The sequence below is a fragment of the Python bivittatus genome, unplaced genomic scaffold (genome assembly GCF_059951505.1).
Source record: "Python bivittatus isolate LINGU-HERP-01145 unplaced genomic scaffold, Pbiv_v1 ctg000980_np1212, whole genome shotgun sequence".
In the NCBI taxonomy this organism is placed as follows: Eukaryota; Metazoa; Chordata; class Lepidosauria; order Squamata; family Pythonidae; genus Python; species Python bivittatus.
The window spans coordinates 15,898,039-15,914,711 of record NW_028277125.1 but is presented as its reverse complement, the minus strand read 5'-3'; the positions used below and the strand labels follow the sequence as shown (position 1 = coordinate 15,914,711).

General features: G+C 38.9%; 1 protein-coding gene across 14 annotated transcripts in view; it reads right to left on the bottom strand.

Moving 5' to 3' along the window:
- Positions 1-10,514: 10,514 nt before the first annotated feature.
- MECOM (MDS1 and EVI1 complex locus) overlaps positions 10,515-16,673 on the bottom strand; it is a 514,610-nt gene continuing 508,451 nt past the window's right edge. For all 14 annotated transcript variants that reach the window (XM_088132156.1, XM_088132160.1, XM_088132154.1 and 11 more), the window contains 3 exons: positions 14,437-14,673; positions 12,963-13,149; positions 10,515-12,267 (listed from right to left, as the gene is read on the bottom strand). In XM_088132156.1, coding sequence (XP_087988282.1) covers positions 12,145-12,267; positions 12,963-13,149; positions 14,437-14,673 — 547 coding nt within the window. In that variant the 3' untranslated portion in view covers positions 10,515-12,144. The remainder of the gene's footprint in view (positions 12,268-12,962; positions 13,150-14,436; positions 14,674-16,673) is intronic.

The window sequence follows — 16,673 nt, the reverse complement described above, 5'->3', positions numbered from 1 at the left end:
TAGGAGGAGGAAGGAGTATTAGGTATGTTCACTGCCTTGAGTTATTTATAAAAAAAATAAATAAAGGCAGGATAAAAAATAATCTAAAAAAAAACCTGAAGATGAACTAAGCACATATAAAGTGAGCCAAGCTGAGGGGCATCTTCAGGGAGGGGTAAAAAAACTCAAGATGATGGCCAGGACTCACAATCAAAGTCCTGCTCTTTTTTAACATGGGTTGTGCGTGCAATACATGTAAGAAAAGGGGTGGGTTTCCATCATAAATTTCCAATGACTTCCTCTCATCCTTCTGAGGGAAACACATGGCCAAGCCAGCAGTAGGTTTGCTTCACTGTGTTGTTGTTGAACTTCTTGTCCAAGCATTTAACAGAAACAGGAGTCTTAAAAGTAGGGTTCCAATGTATGCAGCAATGATGGCTTTACTAGCCACACAACAGCTTTTTTTTTTTAACTGCCCACAAAATACACAATTGAATTCTCCTAGGCAGTTTATGATTGTTACGTGTTGATGATGTAGAAGGTTTCCCAGATAAATCATTGTGGGGGAAATTGCGGCTGATTAGCCAGTTAGTGCTACAAATTGACTCAGTTTAGTTGGGAAAGTCTTCCAGAGATGACATTTTGATAAAACAAGGCAGGGGGAGGGGAGAAGGAAGAAGAATGTATGTTAGAGTGGGGTGATATGGCCTCTTTTGCTAAATTAAGAAGTGCAATCAGATGCTGACAATGGTCTACAAAGGCAGTAAAAATAGACTTTAGAGTCCTGAGTTTGTACATGCGTCTGTACAACCTGAACTCACAATTGGAGAGTCATGTTTTAAATACTCATTTCTAGGAGAAGAAGGAACATTTTTCTAGGAAGACTAGAAGAGAGACAAAAAAATTTTCTTGGTTGACAGTGCTTTGGGGGAAAAAACCCACACAGAATTGGGAGTTTTTAATATTTATTTTGTTGATTTTACACAAGGGTGCATTAAAATTTTATTCTTTCCATACTTCCATCTACCCAGCTAGATGTGAACATCCTTTCTGGATCTTGCCAGAAAATTCTGCTGGTCATATAGAATACTACCTTATGCTAAGGTTGTGTGCTTCCTAGACTGAAGGCCCCTTCACAGAGTTCTCAGTTTGCATTATCCGCTGCCTTCCCCACATTCGCAGTCTAGATGGCTGTCAACTGGGTAACATATGTAGTGTGAAATGGACAAAGGCTTATACAAAGTAGATTGGATTACTGTCTAACTGTAAGATGAAGAACTGACAAATGAGTCAGACTAAGTACAAGTCACTACAGGTGACTTGTTCAGAGAGAGTTCGATCAGCCCACTTATTCATCCTCCAAAATGCGTTGAGTTCTGTGACCAGTCTTTCTCAAAACTACTTGCCATTAATTATTATTTTATGATCTGCTTGATTTTAAAGTGCACCAAAATGTAGCTGAGAGGACTGCTGTTGGAGTTTCACTTCAAAGTTTGCTGAAAACTATAAATGCTGAAAAATCCTATTCAAGCAAAATATTGTAGGATTTTTATGGGAAGCAAGAAGTATATTATGAACTTTTCTTGGAGGCGAGCAGATATCTGATTCCTGTAATGATTTTGAGCCATACTTTCCTATTAACCTTTTCCTATCCCAAGACCTCATTTCCCCTGATAAGTGCCAACAGTCAGATTGCATGATTTTTGAAGGGTATATCAATAGTTGACTAACAATGCACATTTATTTTTTAAAAAATCAAAATATAGAAACAAATTGTTTGTTCTGAGATATATTTAGAGGGCATTCTTATTGTTCAGGGTCTTAAGGAACATTTTGGAACAATCATCAGAAGCATGTCATTTGGGTATTGTTAGTAGAGTGCTTTTCTATTGAATTTTCAAGATGTTGTAAAATGAGATTATGTGAGTAGCACCTCTGGACACTTTTTCCCATCATTGTGTTGGTATCAATCGCTGACTTCCACTGTTTCTCATGGTATTAAATAGAAATGTTGTTTCCCACTGCTCTGATTGGATAATTTATAATGCATGACATAACTGATAACCCTTAGGAGGGTAGGCATTGTAGGGCTTGCTAAGAGAACTGGACAACCGGCTAGGGGGCCTTTTGGCCTGAAAGCCATAGTTTGAGCCTGCTGGTTGAAATAAATCTTTCTGTTCAAAAGCTGTGAAACATGCCTAAGTGATCTTATGTATGAAGTTTTAATTGGGTGGTCAGCAGGAAGTGGGGGGAACTATCTCAGTTTTGGTTATGGGGAAATTAAGTCAAGGATATTCTATCAGCCAACAAGACTCTTTTGGCCTGTTTCCTAAACTCCTTTTTGAGAAAGCCAGATCAAAGCTGGATCTCACATTTTTCCAAAGACTACAGATATTTTCCTGTGATAAACTGGAGGTGAAGAAAATGTTGTGCCCAGAAAGTAACAGTGGTTTGTGGAGGCCAGATTTTGATCTGATATATGCAGTGAAAACAATAGGTAGCTTTCAGCTCAATTCTGTGTTATCTAAAATGCCAGAGTCTGGGGGATGTGAAGGCCAAAGCTGGGTGTTTCTTTCTACTGTCTCTAGGAGGCGTGAGACAGGATGAACTTTCCTGTTCTTGACCTAACTCTTACAGAGTGTGTGTCTCTGTGTGTGTGTCTGCATGTGCACAGGAGGAGAATTTGGCAGTCTGCCATTAGTTATTCATGCACTCGTTCCCATTGCTGTTTTTAACTAGGCCTGATTGTGTGTCCAAATTAATATACATATCCTTTATCTCTTTATCCTATTCATAGACATACATGTTTCAATCACATTTTGTTGAACTTGTAGGAGGAAAATCATGTTGGTCTATGGTGGCAAAAAAACAGAAGTGTAATAACATCTGATGAAGTGAGCTGCAGCTCACAAAGTGTATTCCATATAATATAATTTGTTGGAAAAAGTGCTACCAGATTCCTGATTCTGCTGAATACAGTCCTTTTTTAAAGGTATGTGTGAACCATAGAGAGAATTGCATTATTCTCTGATATCCAAAGCCTCTAACCTTTGGAAAGTATGATCAACCCTTCCTATTTAGTTTTGTTTTGTCAACTTGTCAGCCTAATACTGAAGAGGATAAAATGGGTAATATTGATCTGGAACCTCAACTAAACCACTTAGCCATTTAGTAACCTTAGGCTAATCTCTCAGCCTCATCACCTATCCATCTTCCATTCCAAGAATGGAAAGGTTGGGGTTTCTTTTCACTTAATGTTTTTTGACAGGGGAGACCAGCTATTTGCTGCAGACGCTATATTTTGAATTCTTGTATGACATGGGATTAGACTCTATTGCCTAAACAGGTTCTTCAGTCCAATAGTCTATGAGGACCAAACGTGTCATGGGAAAAAGGGATTTTACTCTGTAGAGTAGCCTGTTCATCTCTTAAAGTAATACTAAAGTGTTGTCCAAGTGCATTGAGTTTCATGGACAATCTTTATGAAATCTCAAAATACTGGTGAATAGTTGGAGGGTCTAGACTAGATTAAAAAAAGTGGTAGTGACTTTGAACAAACCCAGCAGGAGCTAAACAATTATCACATAGCATATGGGTCTAGAAGATGAATAAACCTGTTATAGGGGTGAGCTTGTTTAGAAACGTTGGAAAAGTCAGACCCTATGAGCCAAACTGGTAGATATTTTCAAGATAAATGAAATCATGAAGGATACTGTTCATGTTACTCTGTTCTACTGATTTGTTCCTGCAGTTGCTTAAGGATTAGAGGATTAGAGGATACTTCCCACCAAGGATTTAGACTAACCTATTTTTTTACCCACAAATTAATAATCAGAGTTGGATTTGGTTGGATGAGAGATGACTAGGAAGTCCCAGGATCTGGATAGACTGGGAAGTCAAAAACATCTGGTAGAAGGCAATGGTAAACTGTATCGTTCTTAAGAAAACTACATGGGCATGACCCCAGTGTCATCGAGAGTCAGGTTTAGTTCAAGTGAGCCTAGAGCTGGCTTATTGATCATGAAAGCATTTGCATTCCACTGCATTCAAAAACTCCCACTCTTTGTTTCTTCGCATGAGGGCAAGCCCTACTGATTGTGCTATAACAAATGACCCATAAGACATTAATTTTAAATAAGGTAGTATCCCAACATACAATTCTTATGATACTTTTGATTCTAGCTGCATCTGGTCTTTCCAAAAACAAAGGAAACAAAGGGGTATCCTTATACTCATACCATATCATATCTATTAGAGAAGGATCCCAAATGATGACAGTGATATGTACATGTACAAACCAGGGAGACTGAATGAGATATTTCTCTCTCTACTAATGGAAGTGGTGTTAACTGGGATGGGTGGACTGCAAGTAGGGTATACCAAGGTTCTTATATTGCAACTTTATGTTTTCAATGTTAAACCAAAATAATTTTGTTTTGGTTTAAGCCAAGTTATGGATGGGGAATTGTATGTTACTCAGAGTCACTTATGATTTGAGTGGCCTATAAGAATGAATTAATGAATGAGCAAGCAAACAAGCTATCAGCTTGTTTTGGGATTGTTTTTAACAGAGAAGATTTAAGATAAATATTAAATAAATGAAGTTGGCTATTCTCCATTCATTTCTACTTTAACTGCTGACCATTACCACAAGCTGAACTTATCACCAGCTTTATTTGAAGGCCATGGATCCTACAACCACAGCATCAGCAAGCACTTGGTGGTCCGAATTTTACAAGGTTTAGTCTCTCAGAGTTGCATGGTGAATAATCAACTAGCATGGGTGCGGCTATCTTTCTTCTTCTTTTTTGCCCTTTGTGTGTGTGTTTGGGTGGTTTGGAGTCAGTTGAAGGAGAAAATACTTATTTCTTATTTTCTCCCAGATGCTAGGATTTTCTCCCCCCTTTTCAAAGTGTTTATATGGTTTCCTCCTTAGTCCCCCACTTAGTCAGATTTTTTTAACCATCAGGGCAGTCTTAGGGATTTTTCCACCTTGATATTGCATTCCTGTCTCCAAGGCAAAACTACAGTTTAACAGATTTGCTCCTTGTCCCTCTCCAAGTATTTGGCAGAGTATCTTCTCATCAGATCTCCTGAAATGAGTCTCTTTAAACTGACAAAACTAGTCATTCCCTTCTGCTACACCACCCAGGCAAAGCAAACATGTTGTAGACTTGGGAAAGGGGAAGAAAGTCCTAACATCTGAGACAAAAGCATCTTTTCTCCAGAACAAAGGCAGGCCCTTTAGCTCTCACATGCAAACCTTTACGAGGGGCACAGTTTTGCTCAATGGCTGCATTATGCTGCTACAAAAGTCCTAACAATTAGTCTATCCTTCTATGGATTAAATTAGGCCTGACACATGCCTGTTTGAAGGGTTCCCCAGGAATTAAACAACTACTTCCATCAGTTGACTTGGACAGCCATAGGAAACTCGACACGATGTAGAGAATTTTCTGCACTTAGCCATGAAACAAATCTGCTACAGGTATCAAGTGGGCATCTGTTTTGCTTTTGGATGCCCCCCCCCCCTTTTTTTTTCCTTGGTGGTGTAATCAGATTACAAATTGAACATTTCCAGATGTGCGAGCCGGCAGGTCTGTCGCCTGCTATCTCATCTTTGGCTGCCCTCAAGTATAGGATGGGAGGGGTGATAATATCGATATGGAATAATGGAGCTGTGATACATAACAATACATTCCCCACCTTGTGGAAATCTGTGTTGCTGAGAGTTAGAAAGAATTGCTGACCATTATCAGCAATTCCCTGAAACATGCAGAACCTTAAGATTTAGGAGCATATGGGTGGAGAACATTCACTTTCAAGGAATTCATTAGCATGAAAAGTAGCAAGGGAACCCTAGGACACTGATGCCAGAATATGGGATTTCCATTCACAAAACCAGAAGGCTACAGGAACCTCTTTTATCTAGAGCAGTCCACTCACGGCCTTCATCCATTTCAGATATGTTCCACCTGCTCTTCAACCGAAATACTTCTCGTAAAGCTTAAAGTACTAAAGCAAATATAACAACATGCAAGACAATGAATTTATGCAAGTAGGCATATCATATATAAATACATAAATATATCAACATTAAAAACATACAACTATAGTACAGGAACCATTCAGAACAATAAAAGCTCAGTTTTTAACAATTGAGACTGTTGACCTCACAGGTGTAGTAATATTTAAGAGGCAGCATTGTACCTGTCACCATTCTCATCCCAGTGCCTAGAGAGCCACTGTGACCACATAGAGAGCCAGTTTGGTGGTATGGTTAAGATGCTGGCCTAGAAACAAGACAACTATGAGTTCTAGTCCTCCCTTAGGCATGAAAACTGGATGAGTGACTTAGGGCCAGTCCCTTTTTCTTGGCTGAACCCACCTCACAAGATGTTGTGGGGAAAATAAAAGGAAGGGGCATTATGTACATCATCTTGAGATGTACAAAAATAAAGGTGGAGTATGATCCAAATAAGTAAATATGGACAACTGCTATTCTCAACTGTGCAGGTGGAGGTGTTTTTTGTTTGTTTGTTTGTTTGTTTTAAAGGTCAGTTTACTACAACTCTGGGAACTGAGCAGTATTCCAGAAGGATGGCAACAAGGGCATGAGTCACTATAAAAAGGTCCTTCTGTTCCAGTAAGGCTGCAACTGATGTACCAGCCTGAGATGGGCAAAACTCCTGGCCATGGTCTTCATTTGTCCTTCCAGCAATAGCCATGATTCAAGGGGACTCCCAAGTCATAGATCTGCTCCATCAGGGGCAGTGCTACTCCTTGAGACTATGACCAGAGTCAACAGAGAACAGTAATGGACAAATTACCACTCTGTTTCCAACATTCCAGTATTAACAGGGGAACAGGGGAAGGACTCCTCATATAGGAGTGGTAATTGTGCTGACCTCTTCTCCCCCATCAACAGGAACAGCCCACAAAGAAAGGAGCAGAACCATTGAAAAACAATGGCTCTGCCCCCAGCCTCTGCATACAATATCAAATGCTTTTCAGCCATTTACAATCCAGAGAGCTAGATTCTCAGAGTCTCATTAGATTTATTGAAAGAAAAAAGGGGGTTACTTTCTATATTTACTTTAGTCCCCATTTATCAGTAGGTACATTAAGGCAGAGCCTCCTTGATCCCTTTGATCCTCATTCTCACTGCATCTTGACACAGGGGGGATGTTGCCACCCCACACTTGCTAGATATGGAAGGAACGTATATGTGTTCTGGCCCTACAATAGGTTGCAATAATGGCCATTCCTGTTCTCAGGCTCAGAGAACTGCATTAGACAGGATACCATTGCTAATGGTACTGAAGATTCTAAGACAGTGTTTCTCAACCTCAGCAACTTTAAGATATGTGGACTTCAACTCCCAGCATGCTGGCTGGGGTATTCTGGGGGTTGAAGTCCACATATCTTAAAGTTCCTGAGGTTGAGAAACACTGCTCTAAGAGGTCCAAAAGGGCCAGGAAGGGTGCAGAAACCCCTTCCAGGTCCTTACAAAGATCATCAGCTTGAGCAAACAATGCTATTTGGACTCATGCCTGGGTCTGACACCAGACTGAAAGGGTCAAGATAATCTTCTAGGATGCTTTGCAACTAAAATCCCACTGCACACTTGACAACATTCCCTAAAAAGGGAAGTTAGAGTTAAGACAGCTGGATCCTGACAGTGCCTCCTATTGAGGGGCAAACCACAACCTCTTTCAAGGCTCCAGGCACAACCGCTTCTCAAAGTAAGGCGCTGACCATCTCCTGATCCAACTCATCATGTCCCCTCCTGAGCCCCATGGAGTATAGGTCAAACCCACAAATGGCAGGGGTCATACTAGAAAGCACTGTACATTATCAGAATACTTGGGTCAGATGGAATTCCAGATAACGTGGCAAGTTGCTGCCCCGGTAACCACCTTGGACTCTGCCATGAAGAGCCAAGACCTTGGTGAAGTTGAGTGCTATAGCTTCAGTGACCAATTGGGAGATCCACCAGTTCTCATTTTCCTAAAAGGGAGCTTGCCACTCTAAACAAGGCTGACAGCCCATGTATGCAATAAGGGAGAAGTAATGATGCTTCAGAGAGTCAGTTTGGTGTAGTGGTTAAAGACACCGGGCTAGAAACTGGGAGACTGTGAGTTGCAATCATGCCTTAGGCATGAAGCCAGCTGGGTGACTTTAGGACAGTCTCTCTCTCTCTCTCTGTCTCTCTCCCTCTCTCCCATAGTAAGAAGGCAATGGCAAACAATTTTCAAAAATGTTGCCAAGAAAATCCATGCACTCCATGCACTCATTAGGAGTCAAGACTGACTTGGCACCCCCCCTCCAAAACAAAAAACAAAAACCTTGCTTTACTTCTCTTAGCCTCAAACCTAAGTTTGTACCCTTAAGCAGCCAAATTAACTTCTTGTCTTTCTCCAGGCTTGTTCTCTTGCTTCTTCTCCCAGAGCTCTTCAGAAGCCAAGGAGCCTCCCAGGATTGGTACATATGGAGAGCCCACCTACAAAGGTGATCTTGTTGAGAATCAGAAGCCATCCAGTGGAGCTGCCTAGCAAAAGTTCTCTAGATCTATCAGGTACCTCAGGTGGACACTCTTAATGGGTCCTTCAGCTATGCAGAGGTTCCTGATATCAGTCACCTCACCTGAAGCAGGAGATTCAGCTGAGATGGCACCTGCCCTTTGGAACAGCATATCCCCAAGATTCAGATGGTCCCAACTCTGTTAGCCTTTTGTAAAGCCTTGAAGACCTGGCTTTTTCCCCAGGTATTGTCCCAGGCTGCTGGATGAGCCTGTCTGCAATAGGTAGAATATTGAATGATTGTGGGTTGGCCTCAGTTATGTTATGTTCTCTTCTGCGTTATGTTTTCATCTTGGTGGTTTGTGCTTTTGGTTTTAATCCCATGTTAGCCACCCAGAGTTGCCCTATAAATTGATGACATAAATAAGGAAGGAAGGGTCTGACCATGGAAATGGGCTAAATATAACACTCTCCATATTCAGAGCATCCAAGGCAAGGACAAGTGGTGGTAGCTTGCAGGGCAAGCAAAGATAGCGAGATATATTGTTATTGCAGCCATTTGACTATCTACCACTCTAACACAGGAGCAACTTCATCTCCTTTTACCTGCCTTCATGCATCTTTAATAGCAGCAGCGCACTGCATGCGATGCCCAGATAAGAAGAGCTCTTCCTTGGCCATCTAGCTTGGAGCTCTGAAAGGGTTGGTAGGATACGGAGCTCAAGACTGGAGCAAGCGGCAGGCCACAACCATGGGATGAGCCCTATGGGATTAACCCTGAAAGGGGTTTGTGTGTGTTTGGGACAGCAAAGGTTTTCTCCTTTTGGCTATTCTTTTGGGCAAGACTAGGCTAAGGGTCTCTTCTGCTTCCAGGTTCTGGATGGTAGTAGGGCTCTATGGATACTTCTGAGATGAGAGTCTGGAATAGCTAACAGATTTGCTTTTTAATCCCTTCTCCTCCACGAATGGAACCGGGATGACAGCCTGGCCAGGGCTGTGAGTTTCTGAAGAAAAATCTCCGGTACTCAGAGATGACCTAGTAAAATTAATTGAATAGCAAAAGATGTCTTCCTGCCAGTCAATATGAGATAACTTATGCAGTTGTACACTTTGCCTTTGAAAGTGAGAGATAGGAAAAAGTGGAGATTGAGATTGTTTTCTGGCCAAAGACTCCTTCCTTCCTATTTGCTGGCCTCCATTAAGACTGCCTATTTAGGGTTGTTTTTTTTTTTTGGATGCTGCATAAAGTCCCCCCACCCCATGAGCAACTGCAACTAAATCAGGGATGCTGTCAACTTGCTTCCACAATCAGTTCTACTGAGATAATGAATGCCAAAGACATTTTGATCTGTTCTAGCAAATAATTAATCAAAGAGAATGGGAAAGTAAGGAAAGGAACACGGGATAATTAGAAGTGTTTCACTCACCTCTGCTTCATGCAGGGATAAATGGTTGTGCAAATAAATGGGCATTCTTTTGGATGTACATAAATTGATAATGTTCAGAATGCACTAAAAGCAAAAGGTGACTTGTCAGTGGCAGCTTGGCTAAAACATCCTGCTGGCATATAAATTGTCAGATGATTTATGGCAACAACAATAAATTCCCCAAATATTCCCTGACGCTGGTGATGGTGAAGCAAATCCAGTTCATGCATTTGAACTTCACCAGTGGGGAATGACAGCAAAAGATCCCAGTCTCCTACACACAGCCAGGAAGCATCTATAGTAAACCATGATTTTATCCTTATGAAAGAATAGGTATCATGCAACAACATGACACAAGTATAAAAAAGCAGAGTTTTGAGCACTGTTTTAACTCCCCCACCCCCACCCCCTCTGCATTTGTAGGATGTTGGGCAAATGCATTCACCTGCTGGCTTTAGATTGGAGTTCTGTACTATGATGTTATGGCCAACTAAGGATTTTTCTAAGACAAAATATGGTTGACAAATCCAAACTCAATAGATACACCTTTCTACAGGGGAAAAAGGAGGCCATGAAAACAATGCCCTCATTTTGATAATCCTTTATTTTATTTTTTTAATTTGATCCTCCCATAATAATGTACTGAAATGCATAACAGTTACATTGTACAAAGCATTTAAGGAAAGTACCTTGACTTGCTGGTTATTTCAAAATGAGATAATAAACAAAAGGAAAGTAAAATCTGGCCCCTTACCAAAGGCAAAATACAACCCCCTCCCTACCCCTGTCCCGAAAATAACAGAATACAGTTAATCATTTATTTATTGGGTTTTTTTTTTCTTTTTTAAACATAAGTTTGGAACACTTCATTTTACAAATAGGATTAACATGAACATAACATCACAAAGCTCGCAGACAACCAGCATAAAATATTGGGTACAATTTTCTTTTTCTTTACCAGAAGAATCATGCTTTCATGAAGAAAAAAAATTAGAATGCTTTATACATTTGAATCATTTTGCTTTATTACAAAAAAAATCTCTAAATTGCCTCTATTCATTATTTAATTTCAGTAAAATGGGGAAAAAAAGATAGTAAAAGAGGAATGTAAGACTTTTTTTTTTTCAAACACGGTTTGCACGCCCATATATGCAGATCAGTTTGCCTTTTTTTCTTTTGAAGTCCATGGGTGCCCAGAAAAATGACAGTGGGGTTTTTTGGGGGGAACTGGACCAGTGCTATTCATTTCATATCAACAGTGCTACATTTAGCAAGAGTGCTTTTCTACTTAATCCACAAACAATTGTTTGCCAACAAATAAATACATGGTACACGCAACATCAAAAAAGAAGAGGAGGAGGAAGAGGAGGAAGAAATAATCAAAAGCAAAAAATAAACATGAACAAGACGAAAATGAGCAATGACATGATTGTCTAAAATTAAAAATGCCTTTACAATGATAGGGGAAGCATTCACTGAATTATAGTGGTATGTTTGATGACCATGGTCCATCGTAAGTAAGATGCTGAAAGACTCACTTCCTTGGATTGCTGAACATCCAGATTTGGGGTTTTTTTTACAATATACACAGATGTCTTACATTATTGTCTCACGTGATTCTCTATTTTCATTTTTTTATATAATGCAGTTCAGAAGGCAAAAGTTAAAGAGAGGACAAGATATTGCCACTAAATTCTAGGTTAATGGCTGATGTACAAAGGCTTTGTCTTCCTCTGTGGCTTGAAATGCATGAAGCAAAAACGAAGAGGACTGTATAGAAAAGCCTGTCTCAAACTGCTCTATATGAAAACAGAACAACCCCTCCCCCAAACAAATGAAATCATTTTTTGTAGTTTAGTGAAGTGCTCACATGGGTATGTAGCAATAGAACCTTAACCCCTAAGTCCCTCCCCAAACAGGTGGAGTGGAAGACACATATTTCCCATCAAGGTCTATTTGATCCATCTATTCTGAATGTCGTATTGATCCTCAAAATGTCAGCAGCTGCCTTCACTGTGCAAAACAAAATATTGAGAATAAATAGTTTTTTTTTCTTCTTCTTTTAAATCATTCAGTTTAAGGTCACCTGACTTTAAACGTGACCTGTCAGATTTCTAAGGCATTCTGCTCTGCAGTCTTTTTAGTCATTAGTCTTCTAGCAAAGAGCCTTGTTGCTAGTTCGGACTTAGTCCCAATCCAGTTAACATTTGACAGTGTCATACATGACTAATGGACTGGATGGCACCAGATTCTGCAGCAGCTCTAGCCATACTGTGCCACATGTTGGAGGAAGAGTGTAGAGAGTCCTTGTCGGAGAGCGAAAGCATCATAGCATAGGCCTAAGTCAACAAGAAATAAGAAAAGAATTCTAAAAGTTAATAATATGGTGTAGATCCATGATTCTCTCATTAATAGCAATTCACTTTTATGATCATACTTGATGACTATTTGGGAAAGTGTCTGGCTTAGGTATCACACATCATTTTCCTACTAGGATTTAAGAAGCTTTGTGACAGAAAAACTGCAAGTACTACACATTCTTAAACTTCCTATTCCTGAGATACATAAAAAAAGGTGAAACAAACATTGAAGCTAGCTCTTCATGGAGAGCCAGCCACTTCAGTTCTGACAACCAGTGAACAGGAACAGTCTTATTTACTTTCTGGGAGAAACTGTTAAGCATTACAATAGAATAGTTTAAAACCAATGACTGAAAAGCATTTCAGATTGTGGTTGATGGAAACATCAGGATCAATGCTGATGCTAACCTGGAGATTTTTTTTTTCCTGGAACAGAGAGGACCAAGGAAGGAGGAGCATATATTCCCAAAATTTACATTTAGAAAGGCAGCACTGTTCCTCCCACAAGAGCCCCCAGTCAGTTGGATTTGGAGCTGGATAAAATACTTGGCTGTTTATTATCATATGTTCTTCATTCCTCATTCTTAGCCCCCAGCATTTTGATTTCATCTGGATTAGGCTGCTAATTGCATTTCCTTAGTTGTCATCTTTTGCATTTCCCAAAGGACTTTTACCTGGGATTTGGACTTGCGATGCAATGGCTGTTTTAAGTCTTCTGGCAAATGGGAGGTGGTGAATGCTGCCAATTCAGTTTCATTGAATTGGGTTTCTTCTAATTTCCTCACTTTGAGACTATCAGTGAAGTGCCTTATATGGTCCAAAGCAGAAAGTCCAGTTTTATTAAACTCATCTTCCTTATACCTACAAAAAAGATTGAGATGGGATTTGTTTTAAATCACTAGTGATTTTGCATCCCAGATCCTGAAAACAGAGTTTCTTCTAGGTTTCCAATAAGTCCCTCCATGAAAACTCTTATCTTTTCTTTTCTTTTCAAATGCTATTGAAACATTTTGTCTGATTCTTCCTGATACTAATAGTAGACCTGGGGCAAAGGTCAATGTTAGTTTTAATCAAATGTTTAACCATATCACTGATTTCAATAACAGTAAATATAGGTACTTTTCTCTAGAACATAGTCACTCCTTGGAAAGTTCTTTTGTTATGTACATGTTTCTCTATTAATTGACAAATAATAATTAGCAGACATAGATTAGTCATCAACAAGTAGGTTCATGGCTAACAATGCAAGTTTATGCTTGTCTACTCAGGACTAAGTCCCTTTCATATTAGAAATATATTTAAAAGATTGCATCCCAGATCCTGAAAACAGAGTTTCTTCTAGGTTTCCAATAAGTCCTTCCATGAAAACCCTTACCTCTCCTCTTCCAGTTAGTTTTCTCTTGTAACAGTGGACTTTGTTGGTTTGATTCACTGACTGGGAATGACTGATTTTTTTATACTGCCACATATTACAGGCTACCTTGTGGACAAAATGCTTGAAAGACAGGGTAAAAATCTTTTTAACTAAATTAAATATGTTCCAAAGGTGGCCCTAGAAGCATCTTGACCTGTACTTGCATAGTCTGACTTTGTGTTCTTCCCATTCAGGTCTATACTGTACATAACTGGATCCTTGTTTATTTGATTTCTTGGTTCTTTAGAACTGCATCTGAATTAGCCCTGCTTGCTCCTGTCTGGACTAACAAGAGATCAGTGAGGTAATCTTTGTGGTGATTTCAGAGAAAGCAGCATTCCTCAGGCATTCTGTGCACTGGTAAAGATTTCTCATGGCTGACAGCTTGATTGGTTTTCACCATCTTCAAGCCCTGCCACAAAGATTCCTTGATATGATACTCCAATTCTGTTTAGAACTTTTAATGATGGAAGGGTATAAAGGGAGTCTCGACTAAGGAGTGAAGAAGAATGGGAAAGGAACATTTTATAGACAGTGCTTTGGACACATGTCTGAACATTTCATGGTATTAGATGGCACAAGAACGACTGTATATATTTTGCTATAATATCATTGAAGAAGCTGAAGCAATTTTTTTTCCTCATCTACATGCAGTAATACTCAAATACTTCCTGGCTACTGTATATGCTTTTCCCCCTCATATGTTTCACTCTATCATCAAGATAACGACTTACCTGCCAGGAGAAGATTTGCAATTTATTTCCAAAGCATTTGCTTCTTCAAAATCACCCTCTGTGGCCTCATCACAAATGTTGCTTGCTGCAAGTTCTTTAACTGGCTTCCCTGTTATTTCACTTTCTTCGTCTTCCTCATCCATCATTACTTCATCTTCTGCTTCTTCATCTTCCAATAAGTCTGAATTCTGGCTCACTACTGGGGTCTTTTCATCCTTAAAATGGCTTCCATTCATTCTTTTAAAATGTAAGAATAATCAGTCAACACAAAATGAACTGCAGGCAGTTTTAGATATCAGGTCTTTGTTTTCTACATTTTGTTTTGCAGGGGTAATAAGTCTGCTATAAGTAAAATCCATACTATTCAGCCTGGTTCACTAAGGTGCCAATATTTCTTTGAAATTCAATTCAAATTCCAAGAGAATTTACAATTGTGAAGATAATTGATTTTAACTGTTTTGTAAACTGCCCAGAGTCGTTTCAATGAGATGGGCGGTGACAAATTTGATATATAAATAAATAAATAACACTGAGGAAAATATAGATAGATTGGATTAGATTAGACTGATAGATTGAAAGATAGACTATTTTTTTTTAGATTACTACATTCTTCAAATCAGAATTCCCATCATATTCCACACTAGCTTAAGGGGGAAATCCTTCATTTCATAGCCTGTCTGCTACTGCACTGTTTTCCCCAGAAAGATGCTCAAAACAACTTATGCAGACTACTGCACAACAATGTCTGTCAGTGGAGGATAATTATCTCCTAGTCTGTGAGAGTCATGAAATAACCATGAATTATGGGTGCTCTGATGTCTTCAAGGAAGGCTAGACCACATTTTTGTGGAGTGAAGGGCTGAAATTAAATTAGGCTACATTGTGGGAGAAACTGGGATTCGGGTGGGGGCATTTTTGTTTTTAACTGTGATCTGCCTATTTTCAGTCTTCTAATTGCTTTCCACCTCAAATAGCAGGAAAGTTTCCAGCAATCATAGAGGACCACAAAAGTGGAATTACTGTAGAGGAATAGTACAATGTAATTTTCACTAACAGTAATATGAATCATCCTATTATAATCTCATTTATATTTATATGAAGGACTTCTAACTTAGAACCTTGCCATACAGGAATTAGCAATGTCCATTGTGTTGGGGCAGTGAAGTACATTACAAATACTTTGACGTTAAAACGGAATCAATCATCTTAAGCACATTATATTCCAAAATGGATTGGAGAAACAATCATGTGAATTGTTGACATTGTTTAATATTATACAGTAAGAATTTAATTATTTAGTTGTATGAATCATTCTCTGTCGTTTTCCTCAGAGATAAGCTCTGATTAGCCTTACTTCACTTTAACTCAAATGTGTAAATAAATAGCCAATCGGAAATCTTCAGGCCTACTCAACCCATTCCCTAGAACCAAATTATTCTTTTGAAATGTAAAAAGAATGTTATTTCTCCTGTGACTATGTTTAGTTTTTCCTATAACTAGTCTATCTGGCTAAAGAGAATGAAATCACACCAGAAATTATCTCATCATTGTCAAAATCATGTAGCGCTGCCCACAATTAAGTTTGGAGTCATTTAAAAAGTTTGTATCTTCATAGCTCACAATATATTCCTTAATTTATACTATAGAAGAAAAATAACTAATCAGAAATTATTCAATAACCAGTAAGAATACAGGAGCTCTAAAGCATATAGAAATCATGTTGGAAAGATCACTAAGAACTGGTCATCCTTATAGTAGAGAATATTTTTGGCATGTTTCATCAGAGTGCCCTGCTAGTGTGTTTTGGATAATCATAAGAATTATGAGTCATAAATCAGGGACTGCCAGACAGCAAACTTCAACAGTTGAAGAATATTGTTGTGAAAAGTACTTGGATTTAGATCGAAATAATAAAAACCATATGATTAAAAAAGCCAGATTTACTAATTACATTTTTATATGCCCTAATTCCCCAAGTATGAAATATCTATTAAATGTAATCTAAAAATGATATATTTTAAAAGAAAACACTGAAAGATCCAGTGTTTTCTTCTTATAGACTCTTCCTACATAAGGATATCTTGAAACCAGATGTGAAACATACTAAAACATGGGCATGGTGTAAGGACAACATTTCAATATGCATGTAATGAACAAAGATTTGTCTTCATTAATATAGGCCTATTAGTTTTGATCCCAGCATTAAAGTAAGTAAGAAACATAAAAAGGGAAATAAT